Source organism: Eptatretus burgeri, chromosome 9 (assembly GCF_056783735.1).
Source record: "Eptatretus burgeri isolate ZD-2024b chromosome 9, Ebu_testis_v1, whole genome shotgun sequence".
Classification (NCBI taxonomy): Eukaryota; Metazoa; Chordata; class Myxini; order Myxiniformes; family Myxinidae; genus Eptatretus; species Eptatretus burgeri.
In genome coordinates, this window is record NC_140969.1 from 26614452 (window position 1) to 26637671 (window position 23220).

At 44.5% G+C, this 23220-nt stretch overlaps 2 protein-coding genes and 1 pseudogene across 7 annotated transcripts in view; 2 read left to right on the forward strand and 1 right to left on the reverse strand.

Moving 5' to 3' along the window:
• The window catches only part of LOC147019762 (inositol-trisphosphate 3-kinase B-like), a 56958-nt gene extending 55082 nt beyond the window's left edge, over positions 1-1876 (reverse strand). For both annotated transcript variants that reach the window (XM_085894444.1, XM_085894445.1), the window contains exons 1-2: positions 1683-1876; positions 1-129 (exon numbers count right to left, since the gene is read on the reverse strand). The exon at positions 1-129 is cut by the window's left edge and continues 600 nt beyond it. The gene's annotated coding sequence lies outside the window, so the exon portion shown is untranslated. The remainder of the gene's footprint in view (positions 130-1682) is intronic.
• Positions 1877-2191: 315 nt separating this feature from the next.
• The window catches only part of COQ8B (coenzyme Q8B), a 49669-nt gene continuing 28640 nt past the window's right edge, over positions 2192-23220 (forward strand). Inside the window, exons 1-5 of one of the 5 annotated variants that reach the window (XM_085894453.1) lie at positions 2192-2345; positions 2467-2652; positions 16928-17200; positions 19991-20057; positions 21075-21152. In XM_085894453.1, coding sequence (XP_085750579.1) covers positions 16982-17200; positions 19991-20057; positions 21075-21152 — 364 coding nt within the window. In that variant the 5' untranslated portion in view covers positions 2192-2345; positions 2467-2652; positions 16928-16981. Of the gene's footprint in view, positions 2346-2466; positions 2653-7391; positions 7584-12996; positions 13019-16927; positions 17201-19990; positions 20058-21074; positions 21153-23220 lie in introns of those variants that run through there. The other 4 variants (XM_085894449.1, XM_085894452.1, XM_085894450.1 and 1 more) reach the window with 4 other exon arrangements.
• LOC147019764 (signal recognition particle RNA) lies at positions 11544-11684 on the forward strand (annotated as a pseudogene).

Sequence of the window (23220 nt, forward strand, 5' to 3'; positions counted from 1 at the left end):
CAAATAAAACTTTCATTCCTTCATTTCAAGATCTCTCACTTTTCAAAAATGGCTTTCTTCTTCATCGTTGGTCAATGGTCTTCACACATATCCAGCATCTTTAGTCAGTAACTTACTGACTTTTACAGCCTGCAAGAAGATCAAAGATCTTTGTTTCAATAAATGGAACACAAGAAAATCTTTGTGGAGCAATAAACGATACAATAATAAATAAATAAAAACCCAAACATTGGCAACAACAAACAATGACGCTGGAAGAACCCGCACAACTGATCTCAGATTATAATTTTGTGGATTACATCTTTCAAGAGATAAAACGTGTAAAAAAACGTTTCAAATTCGGATTTTCCTTCAACTCTGGGATTAGAAAACACGCGTTCATGGACGAACGACCAACAGGCGGATGAACCAGACGATGAACACAGTCCGTAAACGTGCACTTGGGTGTCAGTTTTAACAGGTCAGCAGTTATAGTTTGGTGAGGCATTGGGGTTTTCAGCATTGTCTGAGGAGTAGGGGTTGGTGGGTAATCGTCGGCGGGTAAAGGACCATGGCATTGGGGTGACGGGTGCGAGGCGTCGGGGTGACGGGAGCGAGGCGTCGGGGCGACGGGAGCGAGGGGTCGGGGCGACGGGAGCGAGGGGTCGGGGCGACGGGAGCGAGGGGTCGGGGCGACGGGAGCGAGGGGTCGGGGCGACGGGAGCGAGGGGTCGGGGCGACGGGAGCGAGGGGTCGGGGCGACGGGAGCGAGGGGTCGGGGCGACGGGAGCGAGGGGTCGGGGCGACGGGAGCGAGGGGTCGGGGCGACGGGAGCGAGGGGTCGGGGCGACGGGAGCGAGGGGTCGGGGCGACGGGAGCGAGGGGTCGGGGCGACGGGAGCGAGGGGTCGGGGCGACGGGAGCGAGGGGTCGGGGCGACGGGAGCGAGGGGTCGGGGCGACGGGAGCGAGGGGTCGGGGCGACGGGAGCGAGGGGTCGGGGCGACGGGAGCGAGGGGTCGGGGCGACGGGAGCGAGGGGTCAGGGTGACGGGAGCGAGGGGTCAGGGTGACGGGAGCGAGGGGTCAGGGTGACGGGAGCGAGGGGTCAGGGTGACGGGAGCGAGGGGTCAGGGTGACGGGAGCGAGGGGTCAGGGTGACGGGAGCGAGGGGTCAGGGTGACGGGAGCGAGGGGTCAGGGTGACGGGAGCGAGGGGTCAGGGTGACGGGAGCGAGGGGTCAGGGTGACGGGAGCGAGGGGTCAGGGTGACGGGAGCGAGGGGTCAGGGTGACGGGAGCGAGGGGTCAGGGTGACGGGAGCGAGAGATTGAGGTTTCGGATACAAAGTTCAGGTTTTTTTTATTGAACTTCGTTCCCCTCACATCAGCAATCAAGGTTCGGGACTCATTTCCTGAAAACCTCGTACAAAGGGAAAAGCCAAGATTATTCCAGAAGGTCGTTTCCTTAGACACATTAATCAGTTCATCGTTCACCTCCTAAAAACAATATTACAGTCAAATCAAAGCGACCTGTCAACATGGCCTTTCCTCTCGGTCTTTTCCTTTCGAGACGCCCGTGTCGAATGCAATAACTTTACACAAAAGCTAACGAATAAACTTCCAAGATACAACAATAAAACCTCCGTGTTAATCATAATGAACTTCTCCATGAGCCCCCTCAGCACACAAACCACACTCCACGTTACCTCAGATCGTTAAACACACAAACACACACAGAGGCCTCCACAGAATAGTGCGATCGCGAACAGCCCCATGGACCGCGGAAGCTCTCCTGTGAGTAATCCGCCGGGGCGCTGCCTCCCGTCTCGCGGAGGATTATGGGAAGAGGGAATATGTCTTGGCACGGGAAGCGTGACGTCATCGTCTCCTGCCCTGCTCCCTCGCAACGCCGTTTGACCTTCTTATTTTTGACAATCAATCCAGCACATTCTTCTTTCCAGTAAAAGGGCTTAAGAAAAATGTTGTTTTTACAAAGTATTATCCCGAGAAGCGGCAGAACTTGGAAGTTTAATATGTGGAAAAGAATAATAGGAAAATGTGTTCTTTTTGCATATTTATTAAAAAAAAACAATAATCAAAAGCAGTATTGTTACTATTGTAATGGATACAATGGCAAATGTTAAGTTGTGGTGATTTTCCACGTGGCCCGGGTACGGCGCAGCCCCCTCACAGAGCCAGATCTCGGTTTCCGGCAGGCTGGAAGAGACCTTTCGTGACGTCACTCGCAACGCTCTGCCATTGTTGTATCTGAGAGAAACTGCGGTTTCTTTTTAACATAGAAATCCTCATCTAAAAGGGAGTGGCCTTCGACCTTGTGAATGGCGAGATCTGTTAAAAGAGAATAGCAAGTATAAAAGACAAACAATATTGTTTTTTGCCGTCTATAAAAAAACAATCTACACAACAATGACGTCATGCGTGAGGCGAGTTTTTATTATTTATTTATTTCTATTTCTCTTTCGTACACAGTTGGTGGAAGAACGACCCACTGAGGTGTTTTCTACTTAAAAAAAAATAAAAACAACAACAACACAGCCCAACATCCCGTTGCTGTTGTTGTTATTTTTAGGACGCAGAGCCCTCTCATCTTTTTTCCACCTCGTGTCACGTGTCCTCGAACAGTTTAAATCACCCCGTCGGGTTTTGAAAAAGCAGGTGAGCTTTATGGTGTGTATTTCGCAAAGTGATAAAAGTGTATTATTTGCCACTCGGCTGCCGGTACAGCCAATATGTACCCTCACTCGTTTCTGAGCCGTCTCGACGGGGTTCCAATCCCAAGCCACACTATAAACCTATCATCCTGGTGTTTCGCAGGTAGAGCGGGCGATCCGTCAATGTGTCCCTCGGATAGACGTTAAACCGACGTTCCCATCTGATGACATTACTTGGTGTACGTTAAAGATCCCATGATGTCCTTCGGAAACGGAAGGCGAGCTATCGCCGGCACCCTGACCAAATTCCTGCCCTACCTACTGCCTGGAAGGCAATGGCAAACCACCCAGGATGACCCCCACATGAGTGTTTTCATGAGTTTGAAGCCGGATTTTCACGAGTGAAGGTGTTTTTTGTTAGTATACAAGGTCGATGAACGAATCTGCATGTCAGGAGAGAGTTGGGGGTTGGGGGATTGGGGGAATACCAACATCAAGGCTGGAGGACAATGGTAGGGGGTCCAGACCTGAAAAAGGCTGCTATTTGTTGTTCAACGAAACACCACTCAATATAATTTGCACACCTTATTTTTTGATAGATGGATGTCTCCAGTAATATTTATTAAGATGTCTGCTCAGTCCAAATATCTTCTGAAATTTAGTTATTGGGCAATAGGTGATCCCATGTGTGTTGTGATTGAGCCCCAAAAAATACGATATTGACCAAAAATTACATTTTTTCCTTGTACAATCATCAAAATCAAGAGTATTTATTTATATATACATACATTAATTCAACTATCCATCGTATATATATATATATATATATATATATATATATATATATATATATATATATATATATATATATATATATATATATATATATATATATATATATATATCTCATCAATGCCCACAAAGTTTATTAATTTTGAGAACATAAAGAAAAATCAACAAAAATTGTTAAAAAAAATACATTATTTTACTTCAATTTCAGTTTTAGTGTTAAGTGGTGAGGGTGGCGGCTTGGGATCCGAGGGTCCTGAGTTCGAGCCCCGTTTTCCGCTGAATTCACACCAGGTGGTGTCGACTCAGCCTGTCATGCTTCCGAGGTCAGCAGAATGAGTACCAGTGTACTGGTCCCGGTGTGTGCCCTGCTTAGAATGGGGACACCGTATCCCTGCGCGTCGTAAGAGGTGACTCAACGGTTGGCGTCACGAAGGGCATCCAGCCATAAAAAACATTGCCTCAAAAAGGGAACCATGATTATCATAGGGCCTGCAAGGCTAACCCTTGCTCTAGCAGGGGAAAATGGCCTTAAAATGTGTGTTTGTGGATGTGTGTTTCAGTTTTAGTATCACACATTATTGTCCATAACTCAGGTACCAACTGAACATATATACATGTTATAACAATGTAATTTATATGAAAATTACCTCTGATGACCCCTGCATGGATTACAACACAAAAGATGAACTTGAGACTCCATGAATACAGTATATGAACCATAACCCTATTTGATTTAAAATTGCTGATTTTGTTCTACATTTGCTGATTGGTGTACTCATTGAAATCACGATGACTGTTTTGCTGAATAACCGTCTGTTACAGTGAATCCTTCCAACAAGTTACACCAGAGTGGATAAAATAGAACAATGCGCTTATGTTCTTGACCTTCACTTTGGTTTATTTGTTCAGAACATCTGTGGAAGTCTACATTTAAGATGCGTTTATTTCTGTCATTTGTCATTGGAACATCATCTTTGTTTGAACCTGATCAAGATTCCATGCAAGGTTACATCATGTGCAAAGGAAACAAAGCTGAATGCGTAATTGCCTGAAGGAATCACCTTGGTGATTCATGGGTAGAAGAAAATAACCCTTCCTACTCCCTCGGATCTTCGAATGGTGCTCGTCATCGACGCAATGGAATTTGTTCCACGATATCAACACCTTGGCTGCATAATGCTTGGTGAACTCTGGAAGAAGTATTTAGAGAAAATACTTGCTTCGATGCCAGTTAGTTACTTCCGCCACCGAAGGTGAAGGAGCTTGTGTTTTTGCCCCGTCTGTCTGTTTGTGTGCACGATATCTCAAAAAGTTATGGACTGATTCAAATCAAACTTGGTGGGCACGTTGGGTGTGTGACAAGGAAGAATCGATTCAGTTTTGGTGACGATCCGATTCCGGATGCAGATTTGATAAAAAATTTCAGTGATTCTTCACCATTGAGATATAGGGCCAAACCGATATATATATATATATATATATATATATATATATATATATATATATGTATGTATATATATATATATATGTATATATATATATATATATATATATATGTATGTATGTATGTATATATGTATGTATGTATGTATGTATATATGTATGTATATATGTATGTATATATATATATATATATATATATATATATATATATATATTGTTGTGAATTCGCGCCCGCCAGCGTGCGAACGGCCACGTGACTCGAAACGCGGCACGTCGCCCACCGGACGGACAATTCTGGCGTGACCCTCTCAGACTAACGCCGGGCGCTAGTCACGGGTGGGCCTTTCGGCCTCACCACGATCGTGCCAATCGGCCACCCGCTTGGGAAGGGTTGTTCGCCAAACTCGACCGACCTAAGTACCCACGCGGAGGGTAGACCGGGCGATCGCACCTCACCGCAGGTCGACTCCGGACACGGGCCGCTTAAGCGATCCGTTCCGTACTATCGGGATAACCGAGTGGTGTTATCGTCGGCCTCGACGGTTCCGATTAATTATCGGGCGTATTAAGCCCACTACCAACCCTTTATGTGAAGCAAGATGGAGATTCAATTAAAGAAAAGACGAAGCGAAACGGGAAAACAGTTCAACATGATGCACATTTATTCCGCGGCACACGGAAAGCACACATATACAATTAAAACAATTATGCACAAAAAGCAGATGTAACAAAAGAAACAATGACGCGAGATACTACCGAATAAGACCAACACACGGCTACACTTAACAGTTTTACTTCACCAGACTGGCGCCACACACACACGTTTACACAGAAACAAAAGAAAAGGGCCACCCTCAAAGACAAGGGGGCAGACGGGGCCTGTGGGCCAATATTTGTGCGGGACCTGAAAGAGCGGTCAGGTCCGCAAGACCGGGTGGGTCCTACCCGTGTCTTTGTGATGAGCCGCAAATGTGGCAGCTCGGCAGTGCCCCGACTTCGTGCTCCTTCGCGGGTTTTCGTTGGCATTGCTTGGAGTGGGGTGGGAACGGGGCCCCCTTTTCGCACTATCTCAGCGCGGGGGAAAAAGGGGGGGGGGAATTGTTGATGCTCTGGGGAAGGAGTATAGCTGTCTTGCTTGGGTCCCGTGACGAGCGATTCCACCGCGACCTCGTCGCCGACCGCCGTCTTCCTTGCCTCGGACCCGAACTCCTCGGTCTCTTCCCCCAATTCTCCTCAGCCGACTGCCGAAAACCACTGGGACGCCCTCGCCTCCCGACTCCACTCCGCGCTCCAAACTGCCTCTGCCCAAAACTCTCTCCGCTCTTCTGCCACTCTCCGCTCTTCCAAGGCCGACTCTGCCTTAACCGACTCTGCCTTAACCGACTCTGCTCTAACCGACTCTGCTCAGATTCGCCTTGCGCTCGGCGCTTTATAGGCCAGCAGGAGAACCCATATGCAAATTTCTGGATCAGAACGAGCTCGGGGGTGGACCCACGCTCGCCCATTGGACGGAGAAAAAGGGGTGTGAATCTCCCCTGATCCTAGAATTTGCATATCTCGATTCTACACCGACGCGCCTGGAGGCGGGGCCAAACCGCCCCGCGCTTGCTGATTGGACGGATCAGAAGTGGGCGTGTAGCATTCCTGATCCGAATTCTCCTCGGAAAGGCCGCATTTTGCACTCGCGGCTCGGCGCGTGTCCCGTAAGAGCCCAGGACAGCCCGACGCTTGGTGCTCACAGGTGGTGCGGGAATTGCCGCAGGAGAGAGGTGAAGGTGGTGGAGGGTTTATGGTGGTGGTTTATGGCCCTGGTGCCGTTTGGAATGGCGGTGATGCGATGTTTGCGGGAGCGAGTTGTGAAGGTAAAGATCGTGGCTGTTGGCGTTGTTGTTGTTGTGAAGCGGCGTTGTGGTTGGTGGTTGTTGTGTGATGGCGGTTGAGACGTGGTTGGTTCAAAATAAAGATGGAACAGAAAAACGGCTATCTCAAAGGGTCGCAGCCCGAATGAATCACATTTATTCCCTCTAAACAACGGGTTTGGGCTAACTACACATATACTTACAGAGATATCTCACATACGGGACCTGAATGGTGGTTTGCGAATTTCCACAACCGCAACAATATATATATATATATATATATATATATATATATATATATATATATATATATATATATATATATATATATATATATAATCTCACGATATCTCAAAAATGTATTGGGCCCGATATGTTGTTGTGGATCAGGCATTGCGTGGTGGAGGTATGCGCTATACCGAGTACCCTTCTAGTTGTGACTGTATCAATTTCGTTTTTGGCAGATATGTTGTTGACCTCAACAAAAGTTTATCAACAACCCATTAAACAAGGAAGGCCTTCTTAACTTCCTTGGAGAGTCATGGATCAAGCATCATGCTGCATTACCAACACGAATGAGGCAGATACCAGGGGGTGTGTTTATTAGATCATCGTAAAACTGTTCCGTTGACGTCAAATGACCCATCGGAGCTTCCTGGGTTGTCATGCGAAGCTCATGAAGACGCTGATCGCCGCATCTTCACACATGTTGCACTCTGTGTGCGCGTTTATGGATATCAGAGGGTTGTTGTTCAGGCCACAGATACAGCTGTGCTACTGATGGCCTTGTACTACAATATGCGCATTCCTTTCATCGACGAGCTGCGGTTTGACAAGTCATGTGTGTATTTGCCTTGTCACAAAATTGCTGCTGATCTAGTGAGTGTGTGCAAGGCTGATTCATCTTTAGTCACATCAGTCCTGCGAAGTGCACACATTTTGAGTGGTTGTGATACTGTGAGCAGCTCGAAATGTGCAATGAAATTAGCCCTTGAGAATGAGAATGTTGCTGTCTTGCAAGTTTTGGCACAGTATGGTGAACCAAACAGCGATTAAGATGTCAGTACAGAAGTCCAAAATGCAGCGAAGGTTTTCTTCGAGAGGTTTTACAATATGCACGATTTTGAAGGTAATTTGAATGAATTACGAACACACGTTTGCCACAAGGAAGGACGATCCACGCAGTCTACCACCGACGGAAGGTGCCCTCCACTTCCATATGCTATGAGGATTGCACCAAATGGCAGTCAGTAAAAGAGCGCGTGAGTCTTATCCAACACTCAGGCTTTGTCCTTTGTCCGAGTTAATTTGGATGGTACACGGGTGCCAATTATAATGGACAAAGAATCAAAGCCACCATTTGCAAAACAGAGCAAGTACTATCATTGTGTAAAGAGCAGATGCCTTCAGAGTTGTTAATGCGCAAAAGCTAATGTAAAGGGTATGGTTACCTGCAAGTGTGCTGCCATTATCAATATGTGTGCCAGGTTGGAGAATTTGCAAGACTATGATAGTGGCATCATGATTTGGTGTTCTTAGATTTTGAAGAATTGTTGCTAGTTGGCCAAACTCAGCTTGTAGAAAGACAAATATACAAAATTCCAAACAGATAGACTGTATTAATCATGTTAATTTGCTGTATGATGTTTAATTTTAAATTAATGTGTGTAAGTTGTTCTGCGATTTATAAAGATAAATGTCAAATGAGTCGTAGGGACACGTATGCACGAAATCACGAGAATTTGTATCCGGACAATAATTCAAATCGAGGGGACGGTTGATACACTGCACTAATGAGGTCTCCGGTTTAGCTACACTACTGTATGTTTGTTGTAATCTATGCAGGGGTCTTCAGAGGTGATTCAATATCAATTATATTGTTATATCAACTATATGTTGAGTTGGACCTGAGTTGTGGACAATGTGCGATACAAATACTAAAATCGAAGTAAAATAATGTTTTTTTTGTTTTTTGTTTTTTTTAACAATTATTGTTGATTTTTCTTCATTTTCGCAAAATTTATAAACTTTGTGGGTATTGTAACATCCGCCACCGAAGGTGAAGGACGTTATGTTTTCACCACTCTCTGTTTAGTTGTTATTTGCAAAATTGACGATTTTTCAAGTATATTGGTTCGTCGATTTTGTTATTCTGTTTGTTTGTCTGTTTATCGCCTACAGGTCACAATTATAAAACGATCTTCACAAAACTTCACCACATGGTAGAGTTTGTCATAAGGAAGAAGCCTATTGTTTGTGAGGTCAAAAGGTTAACAACAAAGGCGGTATTTCTAAAATGCTCAATTTTCATCCGAGTGACTTGAAATTTGAAGAGTTGCTGCATATTTGGTCATTGAATTCAACCACCAATTATTTTTGAGGTCAAATTTGTTTTATGGATTTTGCAAGTATCGTGCTTTGTATGACGTCTTGCTATTATTCTGTTGGGTAGTCGATCGAGTCGAAAAAAAAAAAAAAAATCGAAAAAAAATTTTTGAGATTTTTTTTCTTCCCTTATTATCAGTATTTCCCTCGATGTTGGGTAGTCGATGTGGAAAAAAAAAAATTTTTCAAAAAAATTTTTTGGGGAAATTTGTTCTACCCTTATTATCAGTATTTCCCTCGATATGTTTGTCTGTCTGTCTGTCTGTCTGTCCCTCTGTTCGGTCCAGTGCTCCGTTAATACGATGGCGATTTCGATGAAACTTGGTTGGTAGGTTCATACCATGACCTAGTTGTGTGCAAATGAGAACCGTTGCTATGGACACCACCATTGCCTAGCAACGGGACTTTGAAATTTTTGAAAAATCATAAAAAAAATTATTTTTTCGAAAATCAAAAATCGGGCCATGAGCGACTGTGGGCAGTACATTCAGCCATATTGTCAAAAATTTCCAGTCGGATCCGATGAAAACTGTCGGAGAAGATAGACTTTGAATGAACCCTGGTCGAAAACAATAAAAAAAACTAAGTTTGTTATATCTCAGCGACTATGAGTCGGATATACATGAAACTGGTATGGTATGTCCTAGTTATGTGTGAGAAAGAACCGTTGCGATGGACCCCTCCGTTGCTTAGGAACGGCCGAAAAACCTCTAAATGTGGGGGTATTTTAACGACAAAACAATCTGCAGCATTAACCCTTGAAGCTAGAATCATGAATTTTCTTGTGCTTAATCCTCAGGTCATTCCCCATAGAACGGGCCCATCGCGTCAGGTTCTATTGTGTAGTCGACTACCCATGTCCACCTACTGGCTTGTCTGTTTGTTTGTCTGTTTGTGTGTAGGATATCTCAAAAAGGTTGTGGACGGATTCAGACGAAACTTGGTGGACAAGTTGAGTGTGTGACAAGGACAAATTGATTCGATTTTGGTGAAGATCAGAATCCGGATCTGGATACGAGAGTTATTTAATTTTTAAAGTCATTCTTCACCATTGAGAGATCGGACCAACAACGATATAGTACTGTACAGCATGAAATTTCAAAAATGTAATGGGCCCAATATATTCTCGTGGATCAGGCATTGCGTGGCGGAGGTACACGCTCTTCCGAGTGCGCTTCTCGTTTACATATGTGCATGGCTCACAAAGTGGGTATGCTGTGGTATGTTTGTGGGAAATTCCACATAAAACTAATATGAGGTACTTAGACAAACCATCAATGGTCAGAAATGGAAGTGGACATCTTGGGGAACCTGTAGAAACCGGCAATATCATACTCTCCATTTCCCTGTTTTATTAAAGATGAATTAAAGCAACAGAATATGGGTATTGTAACTTTAGAAATGTTAGTTTGATTGGTAAAATTTTTATTTTACTGTACGTTTCTTATGTGACAGTTATTTTGAGTGTGGTGACTCAGAATGTGAACTTTGGTGTCTCTTTTATGTTTTGATGATGTTCTGTCTCCCTATTCGGGTTTTCTGGCATCTACCCTATCTGATGAAATAATGGATTCGTACATAACGCTTCGTGTCCACTGCATCGAGATAAAATATGGAGTCCAGTGTTGATAATGTTTCTTATGATTTTTATTCCAAATCTCCCTTAATTTCTTGGAAATATGACAGAGTCTAACGGCAGAAAAATATAGATCAAAATTGTGATCAGAAATATAAAATTCGGACCGCAAGTAATCGCGTCTTGATTTTCGTGTCAGTCCCGTTATGTACGAATCATCATCTCGCATCGGACGCAAATAACGCTAGCATTAGAAAACCTTGCCGTCTTGCAAACTTCCCCGATTGATGGATATAATAGGCACTTGCAAGTGTGTCAGCACATTTCCATTCGCCGTCGAGCGCAGTGTTTGTCTTCGTGTCCGGGTCTTTGCGAGAGCCGTAACGTACGAATCCAGCGTGAGGACGCCGAGCCGAACGAGGTGACTCGTATTTGTCTGATAATTCTTCATTTTAACCAACGCTAGAATTTTTTGGTGCTTCGTGAGGATCCAAGAGGTTAGAATTATGTTTTTCTTTTCATGTTTAAAGTGATTATTTTCAAAAGTTCGAAAGAAATAGATTCGATTTTAACGTTATTTTTCGCTTTCAAGTGTGGCTTTCTTTGCTACTGAACTCGTCTGTGTTTTCTTCGTAACTTATCACATCGGACTCTCTCAAAATGTGTTGTTTCTTTCTTTTTCCTGTCACATATTGAGCCTGTTTTAAAAGGCAGAGTAAAAATTATCTGTTTCTTATCCCAAAATATAATATTTGTAAATGTTGTTTTTTTCATCTGATTCCGTACATAACGCTGACGCCAAGCTCGAGATTCGAACGTGTATTTACAGTGTTGTATATAACCGGGCGTACTGGCGTGCGCCTGTAATCCGGCTACTCGGAGGCTTGGGTTGGAGGATCGCTTGATGACGGGAGCTCTGTGCTGGGCCACGCTATGAGAGGGTGTAGGGCAGCCCGGAATCATGGTGAAACCCAATCCTTATCCCTGTGTCGTAAGAGGCGACCAGGGTTGCATCAGGAAGGGCATCCGGCGTAAAACATGTGCCAAATCAGTTTGCGGATCATAAGGGATGATCCGCTGTGGCGATCCCTAACGGGAGCAGCCGAAAGACGAACAACAACAAAAATTTACAGTGTTGTATATATTCAGTGGTAACTTTAAAACCGGACGTGCTGCAGGTCTAAAAATTTAGATTTAGCTATTTGAATACATGCAGATTAACATAATGGGTTGCATGTCATGTTTCCCTAAACTGTTTTTTTTTGCCCTTTGTGTAATAGTATGTGTACCCACTTTGTGAGCCATGCACATATGCTATGGATACTTGAATAAATAATGTTACATAATCTTGATTTTGATGATTGTACAAGGAAAAATGTAATTTTTGTCAATATGGCATTTTTTTGCTCAATCATGACACACATGGGATCACCTTTTGCCCAATAACTAAATTTCACAAGATCTTTGGCTAGGTAGACATCTTAATCATATTACTAGAGACATCCATCTGTCAAAAAAATTGAGGTCTGCAAAATACTGAGTGATGTTTCATTCAATCATTATTTTTGAGGTCTGGATCCTCTACTATCAGGGACGTGGGGAGTAACGAGGGGTAGGTGAGGACGCGTAGAGTGAACAAGATGGATATGGAAGCAAACATTCATGAAAGAACAAGAGTGACCTGACTGTGGTCACAACTTGCGGCAAAATCCGGTAAATGGCCGATTGGGAAATGCGCATTTCAAGCACTCTTAAAAGATGAACAGCACGATTGGGAAACACATTTACTGCGCAATTAAAAGATTAACTTAGCCTCTCTTATCCATGTCAACCTCCGCCATGGTTATATCAGAACGAGCTGATTCGTCACACGGTCACAGATTGTTTATCCCTAACATGGGGCTGTTCAAAAACTATGTACCGCTATCTCCGGATGAAATGGGTGAAACAAATCCGCATGTAGGAATAGGTGAATAACACCGCAATTTCCCTCAAATGTGTCTCTGACGATGAAATGTAAAACCTCTGTACAGGATGTTTAATTAAATAAAATTTAAGGTGGCCCGGATGAAGGGAGCCCTTCACTGAGTATTGCTCCGGTGCCCATTCTGGCTCTTGGCGGTCCTGGTGGCCTGGTGGCCCGGTGGTTGTCATTTTGTCTGGGTGTCATGGTGAGTGGAGCAAAGCGACCAATGTGCGTGTGGTCCGGCAGTTGTCTGACGAATGGGGGCACATTTCAAAAATCGACCTGCACCACGAACCCCAACAACAGCAACAGCAATGTGGAGCTCTTGTAGACCTGCAACATCTTGCAGGTAAAAACTGGAAATTTTGAAGGTTGTGGGCTTGGATGTGGGAGTGGTTAACGAGTGTGGAAAAGATCATGGTTTTGGTTAGGGGATGATCTGAGGTGAACAGCCATCTTGAAGACTTGGAGGGAAGAATGAAATTGAAGAGGATGTGGAAGTTGGTTCCACAGGTGGGGAAAAAGAGGAACAAATGAGTGGAAGTGAGCAGTGGTCCTGGATTTAGGTAGTTTCACTAGAAGGGGTTGATAGTGCACCATGTGTGCCCTGCAGAAACCTGGGGGGGGGGGGACAAAGCATCAAAAGAGCAGAGGATGCAAGACCAGAAAGGAGGTGGTCGAAGGCAAAGAGGCCACCAACTTGTCTGCGATGGTGAAGTGATCGATCCAAAGACTCTGCTTCATTGCAGGAGATTCCAATAATCTTAAAGGCCTTGGTTTCCATGGCGTGAAGTTGAGCAATGTGTGAGACAGGGGAGCCAGCCCAGAAGGGAATGCAGTACTCCATCAAGTTGTGGATGAAGGCCTTGTATGTGGATAAGAGTTCAGGTGTGCCAAGGAAGGACTGAGGATGCCCAGTCAGTAGCTGGCCTTTGGAGGACAACTTTTGAAATGTGGTTTGCCCAAGAAAGATCATGGCTGATAGTGAGACCCAGGAGTTTGAATAACTGAACCTCCTCAAGCCGATTGTTAAGAAAGTAGATACAGTAGGAGGGTTTGCCGGACGGTCCTTTAGAAGCGAGATGGTGAAGGTGTGAGATTTGTCGGGATTGAAAGACATATTCCAAGTGTTTGACCAGCTTGTGATTTTTCAAGGTCTGAAGAGAGGGAAGAGGCTGCAGCCTGCCTACCTGAAGGATGAGGGATGTCATCGCAGAGGGTGGAGTCATCAGCAAATGGATAAAGAGGATTTCAGAGGGTCAGAGAGATTGCGAAAGTACAGGGAGACAAATCTGTTCCTTTTTCAGTTTATTCCACAGGTATTTAAATTGTGGAATGAAAATTTCAATGTTCGTTCCATTATCACTTTGTCATATTTTCTTCCCCTTTGTGTAATTGAGTGCACACAATCTTGAAGGAGGAGGAGAGGAGATTGGGACCATACTCTGTGCAGAGCGTTGGTGCTGCCAAAGCAGTCTCCTTGGCTATTGGGTACAATCCTGGATGGGTCGCCACTCTGACACAGGATACCAGCATGCTTGCACTCATTTTGCCGACATCGGAAGGATGACAGGCGGCAGAGTCAACCCCACCTGGTATTAATTCAACAGCTGAGCGGGATTTGAACTCAAGACCCTTTGATCCAAAGCCCGCAACCCTAACCATTAAGCCAACACCAGGCATAATCTTGAAGGGTTGTTCTGCGAAGCTCCTCGTTTGCATTAGCATGAATATAAGAAAGTGTAAATAATCCTGCTTCTGATGATGAATTATCTGCGGAAGGATCCAGGTTGACGGAGATGGTGCGAGGTGTGGTACTCGTGCCACCAATAGCGTTACTTGAACGTGGAGAGAGATGAGCTCGAAACCAAATTTTACGCTGGTTTGGCACGTTGTCTACAGAGGAGGTTTGTGTGAATAAAAACGCATTGGCATGTCGATATTTTGCTTTTCGACTGAACACACAATATCACGTGAATGACACGATAACAAGTTTTCTGCTCCATTTTCTGGTCTGGGTTTGAACTTTAAAGCCTGTAGGTTCCAACTATAAAAGTGTTAAAATGGTGTTCTGCAGGTGGTTTAGCAAGCTCTGTGGTCTTGTTTCTTCGGCAGCTCTCTCATTAACCTCCGCCATCGAAGATCGGAGGTGACTGTTTTCACCCCTTTCTGTTTGTCTGTTTGTCTGTTTGTTTGTTTGTTTGTTTGTGAACAGTATTACGGAAAAACTCCGACGGATTTCGACAAAACTTGGTGGGGGGGGTTAGGTATGGTCCAAGGATCATGCCATTAGATTTTGGACTTGGTCCCCCCCCCCCAAAAAAAAAATTGTTAGAATTTTTTTTTTTTTTTGCATTTATTCATGTTTTAAGTGATTTCCAACCCCCCCCCCCCCCAAATTGTTACCCCCCTCAAAAAAGAATTGTTAAAAGAATTTTTTTTTGCATTTCTACATGTTTTAAGTGATTTCCAATTTCCAAAAAATTGTTAGAGAAAAAAAGATTTTTGCAACTTTTTTTTTCAACAATTTTGATTTCTTTTTTTTTGCATTTCTACATGTTTTAAGTGATTTCCAACCGCCCCACCCCCCACCCCCTAAAAAAAATGGAGAAAAGAACTATAACTCTGTCAGCACTGTTGACATCATATTTAATGAATAAGATATAAGGTTCACTTGAGTGACCCAGCAGTATTGGCGGCGGAGGTTTTGCACTCTCCCGAGTGCTCCCCCTCTAGTTTTAAATGAAACCATAAATGTTTTTTTATGGTATTGTTTCCAGAGGTTCACCTGTTCTGACAGTATGGCGCAGATGTTGCGCACTTGCCTTTGAGTGTTGTATTCTGCGTTTGATTCCCAACCTTCCTATAAACCTTCGATCAGTGCTTTGCACGGAGGGCGTTTAATCACAAAATGACCCCTCGGATGGACGTTAAGCCAGCCGACCCATCTGCCAGTGTTGGTCGGTCCTGAATGTTAAAGATCCTAAGATTCTGCGAGCTATCATCGGCACTTAACAAATTCCTGCTTGAATTGCCATCACCGGAATGTCAGGCCTGTCCAACCGGTTCGTGAGCAATTGGGTGGTTCTTATTCGTAAGTGAAATTGAAAGTTAAAAAATTCTAAAAGTTATCACCGAATTTTGTTCCAATTTACAGAAACGATAAATACATCGCATGCCAACTTTCATCCATTTTGGGCCATACTTAGATGTTGCTCAATGAAGTTGAAGTTCTGTATTGCATTGACCTGGTACCAGTGGCTGGGGATGGTTAATCACCTTCACATTGATAGTTTCCTTTTTTTTTTCTGTTGCTTACTCTGCTTCTGTGGTCTTGCACAACTTGAAGGATGAATCGTTTCTTTTCTTCTTGCTTTGTTATGATGACATTGTACTCCTCGATAAGGGCCACGCACCTTTCAGCATTGTCATTTACCACCTTCAAGTGTCGCAACTGTCTGTCGTGCCTCCCTGTAATCTTCGCCGAGCTTCCATGACTTACGGTCAGAATCCAGAAAATGAGCTGGAATTTCAAGGCACCTGAAGTCCGTTTTGCTCTTTGTGACGAAATGTTTGATTGACACGTCTGTAGACTTCTTGATATTCAAGCTGGATATGCTGTGGAGGTTTATCCATTCCTTCTTTTTTATTTGGTGCCTTTACCATTTCTCGTTTGAACTCTGTGGAGACAGCTGTTCAAAGATTGCCAAACCAACGAGCTCCTCACATTGAGATACCATAGATCTCCAGTATATTTAGAACAAGCAGATTTTGAAAGGGCAGAATTCACCTTCTCGTACTTAACATAGTTAACAAGATGTTGTACGAAGTCAAGGTCATTGAGAGGAGCAGAGAAGAGAACCATGCCCGGAGTTGGACTCGAACATCAAAAGTGCAGATGTCACGGAGTCCTCTTTGCTCTTGGCTAATGAGCTTAAATATCTCCTAAAAATTCAGATCTTGAGGGCATACAATACCTTGGCCATCCATCTTGCATGATGCTGGGTTCTCGGTGTTATAAATCGCATTCTAAAAGGAGCGATGCCACCAAGAAAGGTTCACCATATTCAGAATAGTCAGATATAATGCAATCCACAAGGTGTATAACTTCATCTTCATTTAGCAACCCCAGAATGTTAAGCAATACAGTATGGATGGTGGTGGTCGTAGTTGTAGTTGCATGTGCCAAGACAGGATAGGTGAAGTAGAGTCTCTTTTTACATGTAACCCTTCCTGTATTTTTTTTTTTCCATGACAGTCATCACGGGCTGGTATCCAAGATAAGGGAAGAGTGAAAAATTACCACGTTAAGATGTCAGCTTCTGCAGGACATCTCTTTCACCTTTTCATCCCAACTCACTCACTAATGGTGGCAGGAACTGTGCGATCGAGGTTTTCATGCCTCGGTTTCACGAGAGCAGTGCATCAGGATTATGGCCGAGGGTTGTCTGCAAAGGAGATCCAGCAAGCTCACGGGGAGCAAGGTGGCTCTTTACCAGAAAAGGGGCTCAGAAATCCTAGTTCACAGATGGTACGTCCCTGTTTTGAAGGTTTATCTTTGTACAAGATTGAAGGCGATGTATCTTAAATTGCAATTTCACCAAGCTCGTTTGTCGATTGACTCTCGATTGAGATTTCTGAATGAAAGGTTGTTTATATTCATTCGCTCCAATGTTAAAACAGCTTGAATGCCTGAGTCATGTGATCATCGGTTCCATATGTGGATTTCATTTTGATTTGATTTGATGTACCATACTGTTGTGGAAATGACTCCGAGGTGGGTAACATTGCTTGGTATAGTTCAGCTATTTCCTTAATGGATGACTTGGAGTAAGCGTGAGGTCATTAATTGTGATATTAGATATTCGTCGCTTCTGTTTGTAGACTCTAGACAGAGGATGTCCTCACTCCCCAGTGTCTGCCTCTGAAAATCGCCAACCCTATGAGCCTTTTATTTTATGGTCTACCCTCTGTAATATGTCCTTTGCCTCTTTTTAATATTTTTGTGGGCCTTCAACTAGTCGTTTAGGTAGCAAAGCGGTGCCTCGGCCAGCTCATGGAGAGGGGGAGGGGACCACCTGGGTGACCGTTAAGAGATGGGCAGTCCTCCACCTATCAAACAGACCTTCGGGCCAATGGTGAGTGAGAGGGTGGGAGCCTGGGACATCATGCCATGAGTGAGAGACCTTAAAAGCACTTGCAGCAGTGGGAAAATCAGCAGATTTCCTGGGACCAACAGTGGAGAGGCTGCGGAAGATCTGAGCAATGTCACGCCCCCACACAGCCAGCCACGTTTCCTCTCTCGTACCTCACGCTGGGCTGCCGTCTGGATGGACTGCTCTGCTAAGGATGTGATTGCTGCTTTGCCACTCTGCACCTGCTCCAGCTGTGTTCCGGCAGACACAGCTTGTGGTATTTCAGGCTTGTCACTCTATCTAGTTGATCTCATGTGGTGTGTCTGTGGGCCCAGATCTGTTCTGTTCTTGCGTATGGCAGCTTGGCTACCGGGTAGCTATCATTTCTTGGAAGCGTGGCTGTGCCAATGATGCTGTGCCCCTTTACGAGTACACTGGTATTCATTTTGCCGACCTCGGAAGGCTGACAGGCTGAGTCAACGTCACCTGGTGTTAATTCAGCAGCCAATGGGGCTCGAACTCGGGACCCGAGCATCCTAAGCCAGCCCCCCTATCCACTAAGCCAACACCAGGCTTTAAGCCCAGATAAGGTTTCGTAATTAAGGATCCCGATTGTTTGTCGTTTTGTGGGCGAGTATGTTTGGTTGTGGGTAAGGGGTTTATTATCGCCACATTGACTAGAATGGTACATGGTAGAGCGCATACCTCTGCCAGACTTAACATTTTACATTTTGTAGCCCACTGATAGCTCGGTTCTTTATCCAGACCTATACCAACATATAATTGGCTTGTTATCACCCACCCAACTCATCCATCGAGTTTTGTCATAATCCGTCCACAACGTTTTTAAGTATCATGCTATTTATCGTTTTTACCTCTGCCTCTTAATGGTGAAGAATCACTTTAAAAAATAATAGTATCTGGATCCAGATCTTCACCAAAGTCAAATTGATTGGTCCTTGTCACACACTCAACCTGCCCACCAAGTTTCATTTGAATCAGTCCATAACTTTTTTGAGATATCCTGCTCACAGACAAACAGAGACAAACAAGGGTGAATACATAACCCCCGTCCACTTTCAGTGGCGGAGGGAAATATACCTTGTTTGGGATGAATTCAGATCGTCGTGGTCCCTCCTTTGGTGATTAAGAGGCCTGTTGAGGGATAATTGGCAGCAACAATTAACGCCGCATACCCAAATGGTTCCACTCACCTCCGGCTCATTTGGCCTAATTAGGGCAACTCATTTGGTACATAATTAGCATAGCTCTCAACCGATTCGGTGACCCATTCTGCACAGTTGCATGGTATTTGTACACGTGAGCAGGGAGCTTCGGATTGGTTGACTCTTGCAGTCAGATTGAGGCAACTTGCCGGATTCTAACGAGGGAAATGGAACGGACTGGGCGACGACGACATTACTCTTCACAGAGGATTGGTGCTGCCGAATCTGTTTCTTGGCAACGGTTATACCGGACGGTTTGTCATTGCCTTTCCAGCGTTGTTTGTCCGTGCTCTTTCCTTTTAAATACTGAGCCTCAAACAAGAAAGCAGTGCATGCCATTTTTAAAGTCTTTGCTATGACTAGGCTGGGGTTTGAACCACCAACCTCCCAGATTCATTGCGGACGTTCTAACCATTAATGCCAGCCGACTTGATTACATGACATAGGCACCTTCTACCCCCTCCCCTCTTCCTCTCCCAATCCGTTTTGTTTTCCTTTAAATGTTGATTTAAGAGTTTAGAAGGTTGTTACTTTAATTATTTTTTTTTAACTGTAACATCTTTACTCACTTTTTTTTTTTTGATATTCAGGGTGGGATTGAACCGTCTCGCAAAAAGTGCGTTCCATAAGCGGCAGAAAGAATAGGGAATAGAAATGGAGGAGATTAACCACAAAATTGTTTGGTGCCAGATTGTCGCTAAAACTTGTGTTAAAATAAGTGAAAGTCTTTACATTAGCATCCATTTTTCTTGATTATAGGATCGCATCGTGTAACTCACACGGCTGATTTCACATAATGGCACGAGGTTCTAGATGTACACTTTGATATCACCGCACCCTTATGTCATCCGTTCGTATGTATTTGATTCAAAAGGGATTTAAAAAAAAAAAACGAGTTTGATAAACTTCTCAAAAGGGAAGATTGGCAAACATTGCGTTACCTTTTGCTCTCAACTTCAGGTAAAGAAGAATGCCCGAGAACGGAGGGTCCCAGCCTCACGTGCAAGTAGGATGGCAAACTTTGGAGGTGTGGAATGTTTCATCTGTAGTGAAGACTGGTGTATGTTACATTTTTACTTAATTGTCAATCTGTCTCTCTTGCTTTGAAAGCAAAAATTGTCTGTTTATTGCTTCCATTTATAGGTTTTGTTTTCCTTCCTGACCTCCTGACCCCCAACCTCCTTCCTGCCTTAAGTTCTTTTGTGTGTGATGTTTATGTGAGCGATGACAGCAAAATGAGTGCTTTTTTTTTGCTACTACTACTACTACTACTACTACTACTACTACTACTACTACTACTACTACTACTACTACTACTACACCAATTACGAGTTATTTGAGGACACCACTATGATTGACTATTCCGCACCATCTGGTTTATGTATGATGTGCATGAGCAGTTAGCTGAGCACTTTCTCACTCATGTGCTTCCGCTTTGATCCTCCTGTCGCTGCCCTCTCATAGCGTCGAGTTGTATTCTTTCTCCTTAGCTTTTGTATTCGTTCACACTCTGCATGTATCACATGTATGTTCAAGATTTTTCTGGCGTGACTCATTTTAATGAATTTGAAAACGTGGGTCCTTTCCAAGCCTTCCACATACATCTCCTTTTATTACACAAGTTGTATCAGGGAGTAAAGAAGAGGTCGACAGGAGCACAATATCGAGTCTTTGAACGACTGGGTTCCATTAATGATAAAAAAAGGAAAATGCTTCATTGAAAGGAAGAGGTCGGTTGTCTTTCTGTCTTCTACCGTCTCCCTCTCCCGCCCCTCTTGTCTCCTGGTCCCCTTGTTATACGGTCTGAGTGTTAGCTCTTACACGAGCCTCGACATTGCACACAAAAATAAATAAACAAGTAGCAAAGAGCCTTTGAATGCGCAAGAATCTGATGAATTACAACAGCTGTTTACAAAATGAAAGTTGTTCACTGGCCTGAAGGTTAAAATGGTGTCCTTCAGTATCCAGTGTCATGCCCACACGATGGATAGTCTCATACGTGTTGTATTATGTGTAATGTCGAAACTCTACTTGGTTGTGGCAGGACTCGCATTTGGGCTTGGCATCGGAGCACTTGCTGAGATGGCCAGGAAGTCTCTCCGACTGACCGGCGGAGGAAATGGTGAGATTCGGGGTTTGTCACAATGTTTTTTGTTTTTTTTGTACGTTGTTTTCATCAATCTGGACGCTGGAGCAATAAGCGCTGATTGATGTCGGGGATGTTATTCCGTTCTTCGTTCATCGATGTCAGGCAATTGATAATGTTCAGTTATCTCTGTGTACATTTTGTTCTTTTATTTTTCTGCACCATCATGTCATGAATTGGACTGTGACAACATCCAGTTTTGAACTTTCCTGTTACCAGCATTTCTCCAAATGCACCAGACGTCTAAAATAGCACATTCTCCCTTTTCTGCCTCCAAATTGGCCAATACGAGTGAATGGTTAAGTTTTAAAAAGTTGTTATTATTATTATTATTATTATTATTATTATTATTATTGTTATTATTATTATTTTTTAGGCTTGTGGAAGAGTTATTACACAAATCGCGTGCAGAGACAAAACACCAGACTTGACATGTTTGGACGTCACACACAGCTGCTGACATTTAGGGAAGTGATGTAACTTACCAAACGGAACCCTGGGTATCTGCAACTCCATATTCTTGTGACATTTCTTTTCTCTCTGCAGTTAGTGGGCAATTATGGAGAAATCGACTTCCCCATCCCCATGCATGCCAACCCATGAGGTTTATATTGTTGTGGGCCGGGGGTCAGTGGCGAGAATGACCGCTAGGTGGGGAAGTTTACGCCGTTTCCCACCACTCCCCGGAATTATAGGCCGTCACTCCGGATAACTCCGAAGCCGGTGGGTCGATTAATCGACCATGAAACGCCAATATCTCAGCCGCGTGGCATTGGGGTTAATTGTCCAGATCCAATATACCTAAGTAACTACGCAGTCTTGGCTGCTGGGGAATCATGCCCTCAAAACGTCTGGCCGAATCGGATCACTCTACCAACTACGGTAGAATATCAACTTCCACGCACCAACTCCGGCTCGTATGCAGTCGTGCGAGCCTGCCCAGGACGTTCCGGCTACGATGTACCGATTACCGGGGATGAAACCCGTCTAAACTCAGATACAAACCATGCTGGACCAATGTAAGAAGGGACAGAAACAGACTGGGAACATTTCTAATAAATTTATTAACAGTAAATAAAACACAAGAGAAGCGAGACTTAAAGCCAATATTCAATGCAAATATTTACAATGGGCAAAAACACAAAAGACGGACCCAACACACTCAGACACACACACACACACACACACACACACACACACACACACACACACACACACACACACACACACACACACACACACACACACACACACACACACACATGAAAAGAAAACCCAAGGTTCTTTATTCGACCCTCAAGCCGATGAGTGAGACGAGCTGAGGGTCAGAGTTCGGCTTGTAGACCTGGTCGTCGGAGGGAAAGGGAGTACTCCACGATGCAGCACCTGGCAAAGGTCGTTGGTCCGATCCCCCGTCACGCCTGGGTGACTCGAGGCTCATGGCAGAGTTCGGGTGGCGAATAATCGGGGTCCATGGAGGGGGGGGTCAGGGTCACTCTGTCCTTCCTTGTAGAGGGCCAATAGAGACACGTTCGCCGCCTCGATGGCCCTCTGCTCAACCCTCGTGACAGCAAAAACCCTTAAGAACCTCTCAGAACTCTCATGCAACCCACCAACAACGCCTCAGGGAGTCTCTGGAATTTATGGACCTCCCTCAGTGGGGAGAGGCCTTGGTCAGCACACCTCACTTTTCGCCTCTAATTGGCCAGGATCCTACGGGCACAGCCTTCCTGGGCAGGATTTCGGCCATGCCCGGAGAAAGCCACCCCTCCCCTCCACACATGTTTGAGGAAGGTGGATGGTGGTGATGCCACGATTGCGTGTGGAACGTTGGTGGAAGCCGAGGACTGGGACCGCGAGGCCCCCCTCTCGGCAAGTCAAGGTACGAGCAGCCACCGGTGGTGATGGAGCGTGATGGGCAGGTGGTGAGATGTAATAACCTAACTATATAAAGAAAAACATCACATCGCACATATTCGACTCTCCCACTAGACAAAAGGAAGGGACCTGTCTCGCACGTACTTACCACGGAATAACTAACTTT